Raw genomic sequence first — 21,874 nt, 5'->3', positions numbered from 1 at the left:
AAACTAAAAACCAAAGCAGCCAGTAGTACCCCCTACTCCTCATTAGTAAATACAAGACTCAGGGCTCATTCCTGCTAAGACACAGACAACAAGGTAAGGTCCTCTCTCTTTTGTATCAAAGGTTATTAAAAAAACACAAACTTCTAATGCACAGTTATCAAGAAACAGTTCTATCCACTGCAGCCAACACATTGATCCAAAATGTATACTATTTTATACTACAACACATTAATCATATATTTATGTCATTTTAGTGCAGTTTATTTATTGTGAATTTTTTTCTATTCGGCTTACCATTTGGTCCAGATTCTTAAAGTCACATAGTTTTTTTTGAGGTTGTGGTTTAGGTAGTGGGATTTCGACTGGAGGCAGTTCTAGTTCCTCCCGGATCTCTTCTTCTATCTGCTCCTCCATTTGAATAAGCATGGGGGCACTCATACCGAAGCGTGATGCTCGTCGGGCCAGCTCCAGCAGGCACAGGATAAAGTTTTTCTCATTTTTCCTTAGAACTAGATCCTCTGTCTCAAACATCAGGACTTCTAAAGGAAAGCAAAATTGTCATTTTAAGATGTCAACCAATGTGGACAGCAACATACAGTTCAGTCAATTGTCACACAACCAGGGTGCGATGCTAGACTATTTTGTGCCCTAGGCAAGACCAGCTACTTGCACCCCCCCAAAAAAAAAAAAAATGAATTCAATTCATGCACGTCACTTCCTGGTCTTTGCTCATGAGGGAGACTTAGTGGACGGACGTCTGTGGAGCTTCTACCGTCCTTTCCAGGGCCCCCATGACCACACTGGGCCCACAGGTGGGATAGCGGTGTCCGGTAAATATGGCGGGGGGTCTCGCAGGGAAGGGTGGCACATTGTGGAAGTGATCAGCAGCTTAAGAGTCGCTTGTATCACTTCCACATTGAAAGCCTATAGTTGGCTTTACTGAAGTGCACACACTTCCATCCGGTACAGCGGCTGGGAGTGTGTAAAAAAACACACTGCTGGAGTACTGGCCGTGGGGAAACCAGCAGCCATGGCTGTGCCCTAGGCGGCTGCCTAGTGGTAGCGCCGGCCCTGCACACAACAGCAAAAATCTGTTTTACTAAAACTTAACTGAATCCTGTAAGTTGCAATGATTACTTTTTTGGGTAATTTGGCTCTATGCAAATTTTGTTGTTTAATCAGATATGTTGCCTAATCAAAGGCTGAATTTGATAAGAAGAAGTAATAAAGCCACACACAAGGAAAATGCTGCTTTAAAGGAGTTGTAAAGGCAGAAGGTTTTTTTTATATTCATGCATTCTATGCATGAAGATAAAAGGCCTTCTGTGTGTAGCAGCCCCCTAATACTTACCTGAGCCCCATCTCTATCCAGCGATGTCGGCCATCCGGGACTCCCCTCCTCATTTGCTGAGACTCAGCAGTGGCGATAATGGCTCCCTCTGCTGTCAGTCAGTAAGTCAGTTAGCCAATGAGGAGAGAGAGGGCGGCGGGGGAAACACAGCTCTGTGTCTGAATGGATACACAGAGCTGCTCCTTGGCTCGGGTGCCCCCATAGCGAGCTGCTTGCTGTGGGGGCACTTAAAGGGAGGGAGGGGCCAGGAGAGCCGAAAAGGGACCCAAAAAGAGGAGGATCCAGGCTGCTCTATGCAAATCCACTGAACAGGGCAGGTAAGTATAACATGTTTGTTATTTTTATTGAAAAAAAAAAAAACGAGACTTTACAATCACTTTATAAATCTTATCACTTTTATTAATCTAACATCAAAGGAAGTCACGGGTGTCCTGTGGTTTCACTTAGAGTTTTAGGCAGGCTAAAGACACATTTGTCCTTTAACCTAATCCCTGCCCCAATCACATAGCTCAGGGATATGCAATTAGCGGACCTCAAGCTGTTGCAGAACTACAAGTCCCTTGAGGCATAGCAAGACTCTGACAGCCACAAGCATGACATCAAGAGGCAGAAGCATGATGGGAATTGTAGTTTTGCAACAGCTGGAGGTCCGCTAATTGCATATCCCTGACATAGCTTAAAGATCTTGGAGCTGAAAAAATATGCTGATTAAGGATTATAAGTGTGGATTGGGAGTCACATCATGTCCACAGCCTACGTGGCTTAGTCTTAGATGAGAGCATTGTATTGTACAAATAAGGTCATGTGTTTTTTTTTTTCTTGTTTTTTTCATGAACTACAGACATTTTTGCACATCATATTCATGTACATTTCCATGTGCAAAACTGACAGAAAAAATAAACCAATTAATATTAAAACAGGAGAAGTGAAGTGAAAGGGAAACATAACTATATTACCAAAAGATTTGGGACACCTGTCTTTACACACACATAAACTTTAATGGCATCCCAGTCTTAGTCTGTAGGGTTCAATATTGAGTTGGCCCACCCTTTGCAGCTATAACAGCTTCAACTCTTCTGGGAAGGCTGTCCACAAGGTTTAGGAGTGTGTCTATGGGAATGTTTGACCATTCTTCCAGAAGTGCATCTATTGGGCTGAGGTCAGTGCAGGCCAGTCAAGTTCCTCCACCCCAAACTCCCTCATCCATGTCTTTATGGACTTTGCTTTGTGCACTGGTCCAAATCATTTGGTGGAGGGGGGTTTTTGGTGTGGGGTTGTTTTTCAGGGTTTGGGCTTGGCCCCTAAGTTCCAGTGAAGGGAACTCTTAAGGCATCAGAATACCAAGACATTTTAAACAATGTCCAACTCCCAACTTTTTGGGAACAGTTTGGGGATAGCCCCTTCCTGTTCCAACATGACTGCACACCAGTGCACAAGCAAAGTCCATAAAGATATGGATGAGCGAGTTTGGGGTGGAGGAACTTGACTGGCCTGCACAGAGTCTCAACCTCAACCTGATAAAACACTTTTGTGATGAATTAGTGCGGACACTGCGAGCCAGGCCTTCTCGTCCACATCAGTGCCTGATCTCACAAATGCGCTTCTGGAAGAATGGTCAAATATTCCCATAGACAAATATAACAATTACACTTGCGTGCTACTAATACAATTGTGTAAAATAAAGATCTATAATAGATGAAAAAGCCACAGACACTATTCACAATCCCATTGATGTGTTACAAAGACTGATGGTATTTACAAAATGTGCAGCGCTATAGTACCCAATTGTACACTAATTAAATATATACTCTGTGCAATAAATGATGTGAACAAAAAACTATAATATAAAATGCACATGTCAAAAAGAACAGCATCAAACCTGTACAATCAAAACAGAAAAAAATGTGTCCATGCAAATAGAAGAAACAGCTTCCTCCAGTAGGATCCACACAGCGGTGTCTATTACTCCATCTGCTCCTTTACTGCTCAAAATTGGTGAAGACAAATATATCACTGTGTGGTGCCCCCCCCCCCCCCCCTCCAGGAGTAATCTCACCTGATGTAATCAGAAACAGCTTTTTAGCCTCTCCAGGGCTATAAAATAGCACATTCTAAGCCTCCTCTCCACTATCTCCTCTCAGATGGCCCGTAACATTTATTGAATACACAAAAGTACAGGTTACACACATTTAACTGGTGCTTTCAGTACACCAATCCCCCTGAGGAAGACACGTAACCCTGTGTTGACATGCGTAGGTGAGATCACAGACAGTGACAACACTTGGAACTAGCATGGAGCTGGCTACCAGCAATCTTGTCTGCAAGGCTTGTGTAGAGTGAGGGAGAGCCCTTTTAAAACAGAATTTTTATGCTTGGTATAAACTAGCACCTGTGAAATGTGAGTACCCTGTGCTTTTGTGCATTCAATAAATTGCTTGTTTAAATGATATAAAGACTATTAGATTTTCCTTTTGTATATACTGTGGATGTTACGGGCCATATGAGAGGAGATAGTGGAGAAAGGCTCGGAATGCGCTATTTTATAGCCCTGGAGAGGCTAAAAAGCTGTTTCTGGACCTACTTGGTTGTAGTGGTCGCATTACATCAGGTGAGATTACTCCTGGAGTACCTCACGGTGAAATATTTGTCTTCACTAATTTTGAGCACTTTGGGAGTAATAAACACCGCTGTGTGGATCCTGCTCATGTGGAGAAGGCTGTTTCTTCTATTTGCATGGACACCTTTTTTCTGCTTTGATTGCACAGATTTGATGCCGTTTGTTCTTGACATGAGCATTTTATATTATATTTTTTTTGTTCACATCATTTATTGCACAGAGTAAATATTTAAGTAGTGGGCATTATAGCGCTGCACAGTTTGTAAATATCATCATTCCTATAGACACACTCCTAAACCTTGTGGACAGCCTTCCCAGAAGAGTTGAAGCTGTTATAGCTGCAAAGGGTGAGCAAAGTCTGTATTGAACCGGACTAAGACCGGAATGCCATTAAAGTTCATGTGAGTATAAAGGCAGGCGTCCCAATACTTTTGGTAATATAGTGTATGTGCATTAACAAACTTGCATTGGGCCTTTTGTTTGTTGGAGCATTTCATGTCAGAATATGCTTGTATACATGGTCCATGCTTGCTGACAAAGACGGTGACCGCGCAGACCTTCTGGGCAGGTTCCTGGCCCCCCATTTGAGGAGGAAATCTTCCGGTGTATAAACCATTCTTACACTGTCATCCATCTTGAGACAGTACAAGCCTATTTGACTCACCGCCCACGGCCTGTGAGTCCACCGAAGTCGGTAAGAGTATTCTATCCCTTACTCTGATTTGGATTTTTTATTGTGATGTTACCTGCCTTGGATTCAATTTGGGTCAACTACACTATATATTATATGGACTAATTTCTTATGTTTATACTGTTTACCTGGGAGTCAAATCTCCCCACCAATATTGTGGACACTTTTGACACTATTTATATATTTTTTCACTCCCAAAAATTTGGACATTTCAGTCAAGAATTTGTCGTTATAACTTACTATATAATTTTTTTGTGATTGTTTGTGCCTTTTCTGAGAAGAAAGAGCATCTCATGTGTTTGTAGATGTGGTGATATTTGATTTTACACCTGCATTCATTTCACTATTCAGTATACATATTCTTTAGGTTTAGGATCAGACGAGGTCATTTGTTCCTTCAAATGTGAATTGACCTCTCTCTATCCTAAACCCTTACATATTTTTTTTTACACATCTTTTTCACATTGTTTCCACTTTAGCGCTACACTTTTAAACATTTAGTTATTGTGCACAATTTTAGTCGTATTGTAGTGTTGGCTGCTATCTTGACGTGTTGGATTGGCGCGGTATTTCACATATCCATATGCTTGTAAAGCATATTCTCGTTACCAGACACAGCTATGGAAGTATTAGACTAACATATCACTATTTAGAAGTGACAGGAATTATAGGAAGAAAATGGAAAACCTAGATAACTTTACATTTGTTTTACTATTTTCTATCAATACACTTAACAGTTAATAAGAGTGAGCAAAAATCAATTCTGCTGAATGGAAAGATACTTACACAGACCACCTCTAATGCTGTTATGGAAATGAAATTGTAAAGCAGGGGCGATTTTCATATATTCACACAGTGAGTGGCAAAGCTAACTAACCAAAAGACTGGAATTTTTCTTTATTTTCACAGTATTCTTTGTCTAGCATTGCTGACTTTTTTCAGTTAGTTATCCATTACATTAAAAAGAAGTTGAAATGGTTTTTTTTTTCAATTTTATTGTAATTTTTTTGGCCAACTAAAGGACATCCAACTTGTTTCAGGGGCCACAAACAATCCCTCTTCATCAGGGCTGAGTGAATTGGCAAAATATTAAATTGATTAAAACAATACCCCTAAGCAGACCGATTTGCAGGCAGAAGATGTCACAAACAACAGTTAGCGCTGGTGTTCAAAGTAAAAATAGCAAGAAGCCCCTGAAGCATGTTGGGTGTCCTTTGCCCTGCTTGTTGTAACCAGTTTAACAATAAAGACTTTGGACTCCTCCTAAAGCCTTGTACACACAATGAGAATATCGGACGAAAGATTGTAGTTTTGTCTTGTTTTTTTGCATGCTATTTTAACCCTTTCATGACTAAGCCTATTTTTGAAATTTGGTGTTTACAAGTTAAAATCTAGAAAATTACTTAAAATTACTTAGAACCCCCAAACATTATGTATATTTTTTAGCAGAGAATCTAGAGAATAAAATGGAGATCGTTGCAATATTTTATATCACACGGTATTTGTGCAGCGGTGTTTTAAACGCAAATTTTTGGGAAAAGGGACACTTTCATGAATTTGAAAAAAACCAAACAGTAAAGTTACCCCACTTTTTTTGTATAACGTGAAAGATGATGTTACGCCAAGTAAATAGATACCAAACATGTCATGCTTTATAATTGCACGCACTCGTTGAATGGCGACAAACTAGGGTACCTAAGAATTTCCATAGGCGACGCTTTAATTTTTTTTTTACGGTTACCAGGTTAGAGTTACAGAGGAGGTCTAGTACTAGAATTATTGCTCTCGCTCTGACAATCGCGGCAATACCTCACATGTGTGGTTTGACCACCGTTTACATATGCGGGCGCGACTTCCGTATGCGTTTTCTTTGCTGCGCGAGCTCGCAGGGACGGGGGAGCTTTAAAAAAAATTTTTTCTTATTTATTTTATTTATTTTTATATTTAGAAATTGTGTTAAAAAAAAAAAAATTGATAACTTTTATTGCTGTCACAAGGAATGTAAACATCCCTTGTGACAGTAATAGGTGGTGACAGGTACTCTTTATGGAGGGACCCCCGATCACTCCTTTGCACTTCAAAGTATTCAGATCGCCGAAAATGGCGATTCTGAATACTGTGTTTTTTTTTTAAAACCGGCGCCATTGGCAGCCGAGTAAACGGGAAGTGACGTCATGACGTCGATTCCGCGTTTACAATAAGAAGGCTGGAATGAAGCCTTCCACAACTTCGTTCCAGCCCGCCCCCAGCCGCCGGAGGCAGCCGATTGGTCACCGGGCCTCCCGATCGAACGGGAGGCCCAGTAAGAGCCGGGGGGAACGTCCCCTCCCGCTGCTCCGGTATAACAGCCGAGCAGCTTTTAGCTGCATCGGTTGTTATACCAGGAAAGCCGATCGCCGGCTCTAAACAACGGTACCGGGATGATGCCTGCAGCTGCAGGCATCATCCCGGTATAACCTCGGAAAGCCGAGTACGCACATCTGCGTACGGTCGGCGGGAAGGGGTTGATATAAAAAATGAAGCGGTTACTAAACTAAAAATTCTCATATGACAGAATACAACTTCGGAAGTGATGTAATGTGTTGTATTGTATTGTAATATATTCTTTTGTTAATGAGCATGCATGGTGTTGCTCTTCAGATTTTTTTTCCAGAGGAATACTGTACTGATTAAACAAAAATCGTACGAGAAAATTTTTCATGTTTGTCCCTTGGGATAATTTCAGATGAACTCTCGTGGTCGGCTCTCAAAAGCTGTGTACTAATGATCAGATTATCGTACGATTGCTTCAAAAGTGGTATTTATTGTTTGATTTTTTGATCGTGTGTACTAGGCTTAAGGGTTTTTAATTTAGCACTCTCTTTGACCTATTACATTAAGTTTTTATTGCTGTCCTTGTTCCCACTGATGAGATTTTCTTCCTCTCTTTGTCCTTGTGACCATGGTCACAAATACAGAAAGTGAGGGGGAATCCAAACATTTTGAGCTGTGACCATAGCAAGACGTGAAGGCAAATCTTTCTGAAGACAGCTGTCAGTGTAGGGACCCTCTCGCTTTGGTGGGCTTTCCTCTCATTTCCTGATTTCCTGTTGCAGGACGGGAAGTCCCTACTGTATCCCCCCCCCCCCCCCCAAAAAAAAATGGCTTTACATACAATTTAAAGATCTATAACACTGTAATGATTCTTTTAAACCAAAAATATAATGTTATTGTTTTAGATTAGTTTTAGTTTAGGATGGGGTGGGAAGGTTTAGAGCCTCTGTCAATTTTACTGTGATCTAGGGCCTTGTTAGAGAATTGTTCCTTTAATCACTATCTTGGTGACAACAATATTACCAGACATGAATTGTGGGAAATCTACAAGGGAAACACAGACAGCAATTAAAAAGCTGACAGATTCTGGCCTTTCCCTACTCCCCACACACTTCTTGCACCACCACATTTACACAAAGAGGTGTGCTCCCAACTCAGTGCCACCTAAATGGTTACTGAGAGCCTTACCCCAATTTCCCTTATCATGAAATGGTATAAATTAGTAGCTTTCTCCTGATGATTCACACAAAGGAAAGGTAATTTAAAATCAACCATCTACTTCTAAGGTAACCAAACTGGTGCTTGCTGTGGGGGCACTCAAGAGGAGGTAGGAGCCAGGAGCTCCAGCCAGGGACCAGAGAAGTGCAGGATCTGGGCTGCCCTGTGCAAAAACCTCTACACAGAGCAGGTAAGTATAACATGTTTGTTATTTTAATAGAAAAAAAAACAAGACTTTAGAATCACATTAAGGCCCAATTTACTTTTGAAGAAAAAAAAAAAAAAATAAAAAAAAAATGCGTAGTATGCTTTATGTAATGTAACCTTATATTTGCCACTCTTTCAAAAACAAGACATAGTTTTGCATTTTGCAAGTCAGTTAAGTCTGCAGATCAAATAATTGCAGCCTTTGTAAGTTACACTTGAATGTAGTTACACAACCAGTACTATTTACCTTTTATGTCCATTTCCTTCCTCGACCATTGGATGAAGTTGGATACATTATCCCTTGCAAGGAAGGTTCCAGGTTGGGCCATTGCATTGAATGTTACTCCTGTTTTTGGAAGCCGAAGTTTCTTTGCCAAGTCAGGGTATTCCACAGCAAAGGCACAAGCGGTATCCGTCACATTATTGGCGTGGTAACAAATGATAGAGCCATTTTCCAAGACTTCAAAGAAGTTATCTACATCTATTTCCAGGTTGTAAAGATCCTTCAGCCACTCGGCCAAGTCCTCTTTCATGGCATACAGGTACTGTTCACTGGACTTAAAAGGCCGGATGCTCCGCACCACACCCCCTTGATAAGATGACATTTTTTGCTGTTGTTCTATTTGTTTGAACTGAACTACTGTAGTGAAAATCCAGTTACACATCTAAGTCTTCTAAAGCGTGATTCTCCATCATCACCATCATATCCCATATGGCTTCTTTTATAGTGGAGATATGTTATCTGCCATATCTGAAAGAGACCAGCAAATGCTATGAAGATTAAATGCACATTTACCACTATCTACTTATCAAACCTCTTCTATTTGAACTAGAGTGAAATATGATGGAAACCTGCAGCTATACCTTTGCTATCCATTCTCAAGCACTGTAACTAGCTGACTTCTGCTGGGCAGCATAAAGACTGTTTTAAGAAAAAGATGTATCAGTAATGCACTATTCATCTAATAGGATTTCCATTAATAGTACATCAAAATGTAATATATAACCAATTCAAGGAAAGTCAGGTTTGCTTTTGTGAAAACAACAATATGCTCAATATTTCTGGAGGGCGCCCCTTATTTATTTTATTTTTTTCTATAGCACCTTTCTCTCCTCTATAACCATGTCAGTTTTAATATAACACATTGCTCTTTCAATTATATGTACTGCACAAAAATATAACCCCATACAGCTTGTTGAGAATTGTCTGAAATTGGCTCAAAAATCTCAGAGACGGGAATAGGAACTGGAATAGAAAAGGTATTGTGGTAGGCGTTAGGTTTAAACAGCCCCTGCTAGAAGCACTTGGTCTTGGATCTGGTTATTTCCATATAAAATATTTATATAGACTTTCTGCGTCAAAAACAACCAGTTTAAAGTTGAACTGTGGGGAAAAGAAAGCATTGCATAACTGATGCAGTCTGTCACTGGTAAGACCAGGCACAGGCTGAAAATGCTACTGTCCAAGGGTGGCTACGTTGCTCCTCCATAGATAGAGTGGAAGAGTTAGTATAGACACCCTAATGCCGTGTACACACAAGTGAACTTTTCGACCAGACTGGTCCGACGGAATGAATCCGTCAGACAATCCGACCGTTTGTGGTCTTCATCGGACCTTCAGCGGACTTTTTCGGTCAAAAATCAGACGGACTTTAGATTAAAAACATGTTTCAAATCTTTCCGACGGATTCGAGTCCGGTTGAAAAATCCGTTTGTCTGTATGCTAGTCCGACGGACGAAAACCGACGCAAGGGCAGCTATTGGCTACTGGCTATGAACTTCCTTATTTTAGTCCAGTCGTATGTCATCATGTACGAATCCATCGGACTTTGGTGTGATCGTGTGTAGGCAAGTCCGTTTGTTCAAAAGTCCGTCGGAAGTCCGTCAAAAGTCTGTCGAAAGTCCGTCGGACCTTTGATGCTGAAAAGTCTGCCCGTGTGTACACGGCTTTAGGCTGCATTCATACCTGAGCGTATCGTCTTTGAGCGTTTTTTCATGTGTTTTTTCATGCGATCATCGCGTTTGTATGCAGCGTTTTTGGGCTTTGGCATTTTTTTATTAGCCAATAGAGAAAATTATTATCTGTTGCATCATTTGTTGCTAGGTATTTCAGCTTCTTTACCTTTTCCATTAGCTTGTATTTGTTCTTTTATTACCGTATATACTCGAGTATAAGTCACATTTTTCAGCCCTTTTTTTTGGGCTGAAAGTCCCCCCCTCGACTTATACTGGAGTCACCGCCGTCTGTCTGCATGATCAGCGTGTCATGCAGGCAGACGGCGGCCGGCGTGTGATGATAGTGTTCGGCGGCTATTCCAGCTTTCAAAAGCCGCGCCTCCTGCTCGTCTGTGATAGGCTGAACAGCTGTCAGTGTACAGCCTATCACGGACATTCTCTCATCCTCGTCCGTGGTATGAGAATGAGAGAATGTCCGTGATAGGCAGTCAGCGATCAGCCTATCACAGACGAGGAGGAGGCGCGGCTTTTGAACTGTGGAATGGCCGCCGAACACTATCATCACACGCCGGCCGCCGTTTGAGGATGGAGATCGCCACAGGGAGGATGGAGATCGCCACAGGGAGGCTGCACCGGACACAGGTAGGCTGCACATGCACACAGGACATGTACAGGACACATGCACACAGGAACACAGGGACACAAGACACATGTACAGGACACACATGTACAGGACACACATGTACAGGACACATGCACATATACAGGACACAGGACACATGCACAGGGTACAGGTAGGCTGCACAGGACACAGGGAGGCAGGCAGATGCAGATGGGCATTGTTGACGCTCCGCATTTCTCACCCTCGTCTTATACTCGGGTCAATAAATTTTTCCCAGTTTTTTGTGGTAAATTAGGGGCCTCGACTTATACTCGGAACGACTTATACTCGAGTATATACGGTATTTTTAAAGTGACACTAAAGGTAATTTTTTTTTTTTAAATAACAAACATGTCATACTTACCTCCACTGTGCAGCTCGTTTTGCACAGAGTGGCCCGATCCTAGTCTTCTGGGGTCCCTCGGCGGCTCTCTCGGCTCCTCCCCGCATCAGATAACCCCCTAGGAGAAGCGCTCTCCTGGGGGGTTACCTTGCAGGCGTGCTCCTGAGTCCAGCATCTGGCGTCCATAGATGCTGAATACAGGACTCGGCCCCACCCCCCCCCCCCGGCGGCCGTGTCATTGGATTTGATTGACAGCAGCAGGATCCAAGGGCTGCGCTGCTATCAATCTATCCCAAGGGTCTTCAAACTATGGCCCTCCAGTTGTTCAGGAACTACAATTCCCACCATGCCTAGTCATGTCTGTGAATGTCAGAGTTTTACAATGCCTCATGGGATGTGTAGTTCCACAACAGCTGGAGGGCCGTGGTTTGAGGATCCCTGATCTATCCAATCAACAGCCGAGAACCCCCTAGCAGAGAGACGGCACGTCCCTGTGGCACAAGTTTGAGGGTTCAGGTAAGTAAAACAGGGGGGGGGGTTGGGGGGCCGATCACTGACAGGTGTTTTTTCACCTTAATGCATAGGATGCATTAAGGTGAAAAAACACAAACCTTTACAACCCCTTTAATTTATTATGATGTTTTTTCGTTAAGGGGTAAGGGGTTTGAGTAAAAAAATGAATAAATAAATGTAAAATAAATACACAAATAAATAAAAATCATAAGTAAAAAATAAATAAATTCAATAATTTAATACTAATTAAAAATAAATAAATAATTACCCCTTAACTTTACCCCTTAAAAAAAAAAAAATAATAATAAATAACTAAACACCCTAACCCTAACACAAAATAAATTATTATTAATGTATTTTTTGTTCAAGTTTGGGTGTTTATTGTTATTTTATTATTATTATTATTATTATTATTATTATTATTATTATTATTATTATTAATAATAATAATAATAATAATAATGTATTTAATATTTTTAAGGTTAGAGGTTAATTATTATTTATTAACCACTTACAGACCTGAAGATTTGGCTGCTTAATGACCAGGCCATTTTTTGCGATACGGCCCTGCGTCGCTTTAACTGACAATTGCGCGGTCGTGCGACGCTGTACCCAAACAAAATTGATGTCCTTTTTTCCCCACAAATACAGCTTTTTTTTTGGTGGTATTTACCTCTGTGGTTTTTCTTTTTTTGTTTTACAAACAAAACAAAAGAGCAACAATTTTGAAAAAACTATATTTTTTACTTTTTGCTATAGTAAATACCCCCAAAAATGTTTTAAAAAAAAAAATTTCTTCCTCAGTTTAGGCCAATTTATATTCTTCTACATATTTTTGGTAAAAAAATCGCAATAAGCGTATATTAATTGCTTTGCACAAACGTTATAGCATCTACAAATTATGGGAAAGATTTATGGCATTTTTATTATTATTATTTTTTTTTTTACTAGTAATGGCTAGGATATGCAATTTTTAGCGGTATTGGGACGGACAGTTCGGACACTTTTGACCCATTTTTGGGACCATTGACATTTATACAGCGATCACTGCTATAAAAATGCATTGTTTACTGTGTAAATGTCACTGTCAGGGAAGGGGTTAGCACTATGGGGCGATCAAGAGGTTAAATGTGTGTTCCCTGGGTGTGTTCTAACTGTGAGGGGATAGGACTGACAAGAGGAAGAGACATATCGTTGTTCCTACTTAGTAGAAACAAACAATATGTCTCTTCTCTCCTGACCGAACAGGAATTTGTGTGTTTACACACACAAATCCCTGTTCCTGCTCTTGTGCACGTGATCGTGCGTGGCCGGCGGCGATCGTGCCCACCGGCCACACATATTGGGTTCCCCGCCGTGCAGTGGGCACGTGCGCGCCCCTCCGGCTTTGCTCGCCTGCTATCACCCTTAAAGGTACAGACATACCCATACAGCGATTCGCAGGAACAAACCACTTTGCCGCTGTATATCGGCGTGAACCGGTCGGCAAGCGGTCAATGTATTATTACATATTATTCATTTATTTTACTTGTCTATGATGATTTTTAGTTATTTGTGTATTTATTTTACATTTATTTATTCATATATTATTACTATTTTATTTTTTTCATTTTTCATTTGAGCAGACAATTGCGCAAAAAATGCGCAGCACAATGTGTGAATACACACAAAAACATGCAGATGGCACATGTCCATTCATTTCTATGAGAATAAAAACACGGCAAAAATGCCCAAATCTGCCCGATTTGAGCGACAAGAAAAGCTCCAGAACTTGTTTGAGCTTCAGGCGTTTGGCTTCAGGTGACATGGAGTGGAGATGTGAACAATCTCTATAGAGAATCGTTGACTTTTTTCTCCTCCAGCGTTTTTGAGCTTTAAGCCTCAAGCTTCAAGCAGATAATCGCTCAGGTGTGAATGCAGCCTAAGGCAGTACGTGTGCTCCTGGTCAGATCACCAGGTAAAAATAAAGAAAGAAACTAAAAGAAGAAAACTAAAACAGCCACCAAATCTATGGATTGGTAAGCTGCAAAATATTACACTTTTTTGGGGGGTTCCGATAAATGTAAATTCAATTTAGTATGTGGTACATAGTACCCCTACCAATTCACCCCAAAAAAATCAGTGTAGTATAATAAAAACATGAGACAGTTTTTGACAAGTCCTTTATTAAAAATGACTAATGTCCCCCCATGGTAGCTTCAACGTCACTCACAATGTCTTCCTCCGCCATTCGACCTGGACAAAAAAAACGCTCCTACTCCGATGCTGGCTCCCGCCATTCTGTCAGCTCCAGTGTCTGACAGTTGTTATATAACTTTGGGGCGTGGCCATGCGGTGACGTAACTCGGTCACAACACCCCCTTGTGGTGTCACAGACCCAGACAAAATGGGTCCTTGACGTCACAAGGGGGCAGGGTCTCCGAGTTACGTCCCCGCATTGGCCACGCCCAAAGTTATATAAGGACTGTCAGACACCGGAGCTGACAGAATGGCGGGAGCCAGCGTTGAAAGAGGAGCTTATTTTTTTCAGGGTCCATGACAGCGCGGTGGTGGAGGAAGACATCATGATTGACATTGGAGCTACCACGGGGACATTAGTAATTTTTAATAAAGGACTTTTTAAAAACTGTTTCATGTTTTTATTACACAACACTGTTTTTTGGGGGTGAATTGGTAGGAGTACTATGTACCCCATATTCATTCACATAGGGGTCCGGGATCTGGGGACCCCTTTTCTTAAAGGCAGCTTCCAGATTCCGATAAGCCCCCACCCGCAGACCCCCACAACCTCAGTCCAGGGTTGAGGGGAAGGAACCCTTGTCCCCATCAACATAGGAACAAGGTGCTTTAGGGCAGGGGGCAGAGCCCCCCCTGCCCCAAAGCACCCACCCCCCATGTTGAGGGCAAGTGGCCTGGTATGGTTCCCCTTTCCTGGCCTGCCAGGCTGCCTGCTCAGATAAGGATCTGGTATGGATATTGGGGGGATCCCACACTATTTTTTTCTTATTTTGGCATGGGGTTCCTCTCAAAATCTATACCAGACGCATGTCACACATCGGATTAGTTAAGATGCTGATCCGACTTGGATGCGACTTTAATTAAATTCAGTGGGCTGAAATCTGACCCAAGTCGGACCAAGTGGTGCAGGAACCTTTTCAAAAGTCGGACCAACACAAGTTGGACCAGTTAAGATGTCTCTCATAGGGAACCCTTGATTTTGACATGTCATGCGACTTATGCACTCCAAGTCAGTGCGCTTGTCAGGCCAGTATGACCCGGCCCTTAATTGGTACTCTTGATTAGTGCATAATGCAGGTCCCTCTGCTCGATTAGTCCACACCAGAAGATTAAGGTAGCTAGGGTGGGGGGTCGAGAAAGAAGATCTAAACTAATGCAGGAGCCAGCAGCACAAAAGACACATCATATTGCTAGTGGGCAATGTCCCTAGTACTGTTTTTTTCTGACTAAACTTAGACTTTAAATGTGTTCAGTAATCTCCTGTATCGAAGATTGTTTATGTGATAATAAACTTGTATTTTTTAGACAAGTGGCTAAATTCCACAGCATGTATTGAAAAGTCATATGGATTAAGCGCTGACACCATGTAGCAAATGGAGATCATGGAGAGCAATCAAGATCGTAAAAGGGTGAAGAATGGTGAACCAAAAACATGAAATAGAACTTCTAGTTTAACCGATTCAGCCCCGGAAGATTTTACCCCCTTCCTGACCAGAGCACTTTTTCAGATTCGGCACTGCGTCGCTTTAACTGACAATTGCGTGGTCGTGCACCCAAAGAAAATTGACGTTCTTTTTTCCCCACAAATAGAGCTTTCTTTTGGTGGTATTTTATCACCTCTGCGGTTTTTATTTTTTGCGCTATAAACAAAAAAAGAGCGAAAATTTTGAAAAAAAAACGCAATATTTTTAACTTTTTGCTATAATAAATATCCCCAAAAAATATATAAAAAATGATTTTTTTTTTCCTCGGTTTAGGCCGATATGTATTCTTATACATATTTTTGGTAAAAAAAATGCAATAAGCGTATATTGATTTTTATCAATATATCAATTTATCGCATTTTTGTTATTAATTTTTTTTTTTACTAGTAATGGTGGCGATCTGCGATTTTTATCAGGACTGCGACATTATGGCAGACACGTCTGAAAATTATGACACATTTTTGGGACCATTGTCATTTTTACAGCGATCAGTGCTATGAAAATGCACTGATTACTGTAAAAATGTCACTGGCAGTGAAGGGGTTAACCACTAGGGGGCAATCAGGGGATTAATAGGTTCCCTATTGTGTGTTCTAACTGAAGTGGGGAGGGGACTGTGCAGGGGAGATGACAGATCGCTGTTCATACTCTGTATGAACAGACAATCTGTCTGTTCTCCCCTCAGAGAACCAGAAACTGTGTGTTTACACACACAGATCCCGGTTCTCCGTGTGCCCTGAGCGATCGTGGGAGCCGGCGAGTCCATGGGCGAGCAGGGCGCGCGAGCTCCCCTAATGAGCACAGGGCGAAGCGACGTTACAATAACGTCGTTTTGCCCAGCTGTGCCATTCTGCCGCAGTACAACTGCGGCGGATGGTCGGCAAGTAGTTAATGGCTAAGAAAACTCCCACACAAAGTTTTCTTAGCCTTTTCTTATATCACCTAAGCAGGTGTAGCCCACCCCTCCTTCACACAAATAGGTAGACGGATAGGAGCCCATCCTCTCCCCTTAAAGTGGTTGTAAACGCTGAAGGTTTTTTAGCCACCCCAACTAATTACCTGAGCCAGATTTCGATATAGTGATATGCCCAAGAGCAGCGAAACTGCAGTTTTCTACTCACTGGACTCTGTAAAAGCAGTGGGAGCCACTGGCTCCTTCTGCTGTTGATCAAATCCAGTGACAAGGGAGCAGAGGGGGAGGGGGCTAAGCTGCACTGTGTGCATCAATAGACACACCCAGCCCTGCTTGGGATCGAGCCTGCATTTGTGCCACCATGGGAAGCGGCTTCCTGTGGAGGCAGATGGAGAAGAGGAAAAGCCAGGAACCCGAGAAGAGGAGGATTGGGGTAGCTTTGTGCAAAACCACTGCACAGAGCAGGTAAGTATAACATGTTTGTTATTTAAAAAAAATAACTTTACAATCACTTTTTGTGTTTAAATAGGATAAAGATAAGGCCACTACATTTTTTTTTTTCTATTGGATGCTTATGTACAGTATTTGTGCAAAACATTTTTAAACATGATAGCAGAGGGAACATTTAAAAGTGGTAATCCGTGCATCAGAGGTAATTACCTTACAGGCCAGAGCTCAATCAGAGATAATATAGTAGTTAGAAACTGAAAATAATAAGAACTGACTATATCAAAAGCCATATCTAAAGTATAAAGTATAAACAAGTATAAAGGAATGAAAGGCATGCATTGAGCATCTGTGTAAAATAACACTTGGCTCTGCACAGGCAATAAAACATACCTAACCCAAAAAATGGAATTGTTATATATTGCTCCTTGCTAGTCCTTAGAGGTAGTGGCTACACCCATTTTATTTCTTAACAATGTTTTCCCTCATTTTCATCTTGTGATCCTGCCAGTAAGACATCTACTGTCTTAGAGCAACACTACTCACGTTGTGCACTGTATCTAGCGAGGAGCAATGTTGTCACCCTAGGCTGCTCTCCTGAGTTTGAGTACAAACACTTTGGGGGTTATTTACGAAAGGAAAATCCACTTTGCTCTGAAAGTGCACTTGGAAGTGCAGTCGCTGTAGATCTGAGGGGGACATGCAAGGAAAATAAAAAACAGCATTTTAGCTTGCACATGATTGGATGATAAAATCAGCAGAGCTTCCCCTCATTTCAGATCTTCCCCTCAGATTTACAGCGACTGCACTTCCAAGTGCACTTTCAGTGCAAAGTGGATTTGCCTTTCGTAAATAACCCCCTTTCCCCTCACTGTATCTTTATTACACAGGGCATAGGTTTGGTAGTTCACAGAAGATACCTGAAGGCTGATAGCATTGTTTAAGGTTTCAGTTTAGTGCACAAGGACACTGGACAAAATCAACAGGTATTTTTTGTAACTAAAAACAATCTGTATGTACCTCGACTGGTAAACTTCAATTCATTACGGTTTTGTTCTTAACCCCTTCCAGCCGAGCATACGCAGATGTGCGTACTCGGCTTTCTGGGGTTATACCGGGATGATGCCCGCAGCTGCAGGCATCATCCCGGTACTGTTGTTTACAGCGGGCGATCGGCTTTCCAGATATAACAACCGATGTGGCTAAAAGCCGCTCGGCTGTTATACCGGAGCAGCGGGAGGGGACGTCCCCCCCCTCCCGCCCCCAACCGCCGGAGGCACCCGGTGACCAATCGGGTGCCTCCGGCGGCTGGGGGCGGGCTGGAACAAAGCTGTGGACGGCTTTGTTCCAGCCTTCTAATTGTAAACGCGGAAGCAACGCCATGACTTCACTTCCCGTTTACTTGGCTGCCAATGGCACCGGTTTTAAAAAGATACACAGTATTCAGAATAGCCGTTTTCGGTGATCTGAATACTGTGAAGTGCAAAGGGGGGATCGGGGTTCTTTTAGACCCCCGATCCCTCCATAAAGAGTACCTGTCACCACCTATTACTGTCACAAGGGATGTTTACATTCCTTGTGACAGCAATAAAAGTGATAAAAAAAAAATTGCGTGCAATTATAAAGCGTAACATGTTTGGTATCTATTTACTCGGCGTAACATCATCTTTTACATTATACAAAAAAATTGGGGTAACTTTACTGTTTGGATTTTTTAAAATTCATGAAAGTGTCCCTTTTCCCAAAAATTTGCGTTTAAAACAACGCTGCACAAATACCGCGTGATATAAAATATTGCAACGATCTCCATTTTATTCTCTAGATTCTCTGCTAAAAAAATATATATAATGTTTGGGGGTTCTAAGTAATTTTCTAGCAAAAAATACAGATTTTAACTTGTAAACACCAAAATTCAAAAATAGGCTTAGTCATGAAAGGGTTACATTTCTTGAGCTATTATTGATTTTATTTCTGCTGAGAATATGTAATTCCATAATAACATTACTGTTAGAACATGCAACAAATCCCTCCATAAAGAAAAACTGGGTTATAAAACACTTTGCAGTAATTAGTTATCATTTTTTGTTACTTTGGTATCTATACCAGCTCACTAAAATACTCTACATGGAAACACAATCTCTAAAATTTCATATACAGTAAGCTTTAATATGGTAACATAATTTTAAAAGTAATTCTCAGTATTCTTAAACCTTCATCTTTTTTTTTTATCCACTTCTCAAGCCGTCATTCGGCTATAGCGCGTTCTGGCAGTTTTGGGAGGGCGTCATATGACGTCCTTCTGCGATCGCACCCCCGCCGCAGCGCATGGGCAGCACGCTCTGTGATCGCTGTGTCCTTGGGACACAGCTGATCACAGATCGAGAGGAAGGGCCAAGCACAGCAGCCCTTTACCACGTGATCAGCTGTGTCTAATCACAGCTGATCACGATGTAAACACAAGCTAGTTATCGGCATTCCTTTCCTTAAGCTGACAGTGTGAGGAGAGCTGGTAACCGGCTTGTGAAAAAGAGAAATCTGCACTGATGATCAGGGCACTGATTATCAGTGTTCTGATTATCAGTGCAGCCTCATCAGTGCTGCCATTCAGTGGCCATCAGTGCCTCCTCATCAGTGTCACCTATCAGTGCAGCGTATTAGTGCCGCCTATCAGTGCAGCCTCATCAGTGCCCATCAGTGCTGCCTCATCACTGCCCATCAGTGCTGCCTCATCAGTGCCGCCTAATCAGTGCACATCAGTGCTGCCTAATCAGTGCACATCAGTGCCGCCTCATCAATGCCCATCAGTGCTGCCTCATCAGTGCCCATCAGTGCTGCCTAATCAGTGCACATCAGTGCTGCCTCATCAGTGCCGCCTAATCAGTGCACATCAGTGCTGCCTAATCAGTGCACATCAGTGCCGCCTCATTAATGCCCATCAGTGCCCATCAGTGCTGCCTCATCAGTGCCCATCAGTGCTGCCTAATCAGTGCACATCAGTGCCGCCTCATCAATGCCCATCAGTGCTGCCTCATCAGTGCACATCAGTGCCGCCTCATCAATGCCCATCAGTGCTGCCTAATCAGTGCACATCAGTGCCGCCTCATTAGTGCCCATCGGTGCTGTCCCAACAGTGCAGCCTCTCAGTGCCCATCAGCGCACATCAGTGAATGAGAGAAATTACCTGTTTGCAAAATTTTATAACAAACTATTTAAAAAATTTTTTTTCAAAATTTTCGTTCTTTTTTCGTTTATTTAACAAAAAAATAAAAAACCCAGTGGTGACTAAATACCACCAAAATAAAGCTCTATTTGTGTGAAAAAATTGATATAAATTTCATATGGGTACAGTGTAACAATTGTCATTCAAAGTGCGACATTGCTGAAAGCTGAACACCGGCATGGGCAGGAAGGGGGTAAAAGTTCCCAGTAGGCAAGACCTAGTGATATTGCCATGAAGATCCTTGTTCAGGCACCTCTTGTTACGGGTGCTTCCACATTGTCACCTTGTCACATGGTATCTGATGGAGACAACAGCAGGTGTTTCAACACACATTATGCAGGTTTGGTCAAGTGTTGTTACCACTAGAAAACCCACGCTGAGAAATTCCATGCAGCCATCTGCGAAGTATAGTAGACAGGAAGTGGCTGCAAACAGGCTGCAGGAGATCAGCAGCACTGAGATGCAACCAGGGATGACAACAAGGTAAATTAGTATTTTATTTTAAGGAATAGTACATTTCTTGTGATACGCAATGCTTTTTTTATGCACTTTAAGCAAAATATGCCCTATGTATAGTTCTGGATTAGGGAAACTCTGGGTTCTACTTAAAACCCGGTGCCTGGTTTACCATCCCTAATGTTCCTACAAAATTGCAGTGGTTATATACAGAGCTAGATGGAACTTTTCCTGCATAAGGATATAAAATGGAAAGACTATTTAAGTGTAAGTATTATTATTTTTACAACAATCTGCAAAGATGTCTAAAGAAGGAACCAAGTGTTGTGAAAGTTTGCATTTGCAATGTTATTAGTTTCCCAATAAATGTTATCACATTGGGAATACTATTGCCTTCTCTACCTGTGTGTAACACACAAAAAGTCCATGCTTTTTTTATTCTAACATTTGCTAAAACATTATTTTTTTCTAAGGCTGGCTATAAATTATGCAAAGAAAAAAAAAATTGTATATTTAAAATTTCCTTTGTCTATTTGTATATATTAGGCCCACAATATGTTGCTGAATACATTTTCAATGTAGAAAAAAAGCTTTACCACAAATCAGAATTGAACATTCACATATTAACAAGCAAATAAATATCGGGCAGGTTGCAATTTTTTCCTACTTGTTAAAGTCCATCAAATTGCTTTAAAAAAAAGTAGGTGAGAATGCTCTATGTGTGGTTTACTAAATGAAGACATCCTCTCCTTTTAGAGTACAAACCTGACATCCCTTCGGAGAGACCACCTCCCAGTGTCTTGTCTATTCCAGGTCCCATGTCATCTTTTGTTAGACATGTGGATCGTCATCACGGTGAAAGAGAGACAACATACCAAGTCTCCCCATGTAACAAGTAGAGGGGGAAATGCCTATTCTCAAAGAACTGCTTAGTGTTTTGTTTCCTTACCAATAGCTTACACATTTCTCCTTGGTGACAAAAAGCTTGCTACAAACACTCCCTATTAACTCTCATAGTCCCACAGGCTTTACTGTCCTGACTGGGAACAGGTTATTGGCCTAAACAAAGACCGTGTTTTTTAAGTGTAGACATTCCTCTTAATTCTTCCTGCAATATTTCAAATATTAAGTAGTTGACTGCTTTCCCAAACTTTAGAGGTATGGTCTCAATTATCACAGTTCATTGAAGAAATTCATACAATGAGCCTGTAGCTTTCTGTATAATGATGTATTTTATTGTATTAAA

The 21,874-nt window shown here is 41.5% G+C and overlaps 1 protein-coding gene across 1 annotated transcript in view; it reads right to left on the bottom strand.

Annotated features, from left to right (window-relative positions):
• The window catches only part of GAS2L2 (growth arrest specific 2 like 2), a 57,744-nt gene extending 36,169 nt beyond the window's left edge, over window positions 1-21,575 (bottom strand). The window contains exons 1-3 of the mRNA XM_073615220.1: window positions 21,394-21,575; window positions 8,645-9,148; window positions 295-539 (exon numbers count right to left, since the gene is read on the bottom strand). Coding sequence (XP_073471321.1) covers window positions 295-539; window positions 8,645-9,062 — 663 coding nt within the window. The 5' untranslated portion in view covers window positions 9,063-9,148; window positions 21,394-21,575. The remainder of the gene's footprint in view (window positions 1-294; window positions 540-8,644; window positions 9,149-21,393) is intronic.
• Window positions 21,576-21,874: the final 299 nt, after the last annotated feature.

The sequence above is a fragment of the Aquarana catesbeiana genome, linkage group LG02, assembly GCF_042186555.1.
Source record: "Aquarana catesbeiana isolate 2022-GZ linkage group LG02, ASM4218655v1, whole genome shotgun sequence".
Lineage (NCBI taxonomy): Eukaryota > Metazoa > Chordata > Amphibia > Anura > Ranidae > Aquarana > Aquarana catesbeiana.
The sequence above is the reverse complement of the archived record's forward strand: the minus strand, read 5'-3'. Positions and strand labels throughout refer to the sequence as shown.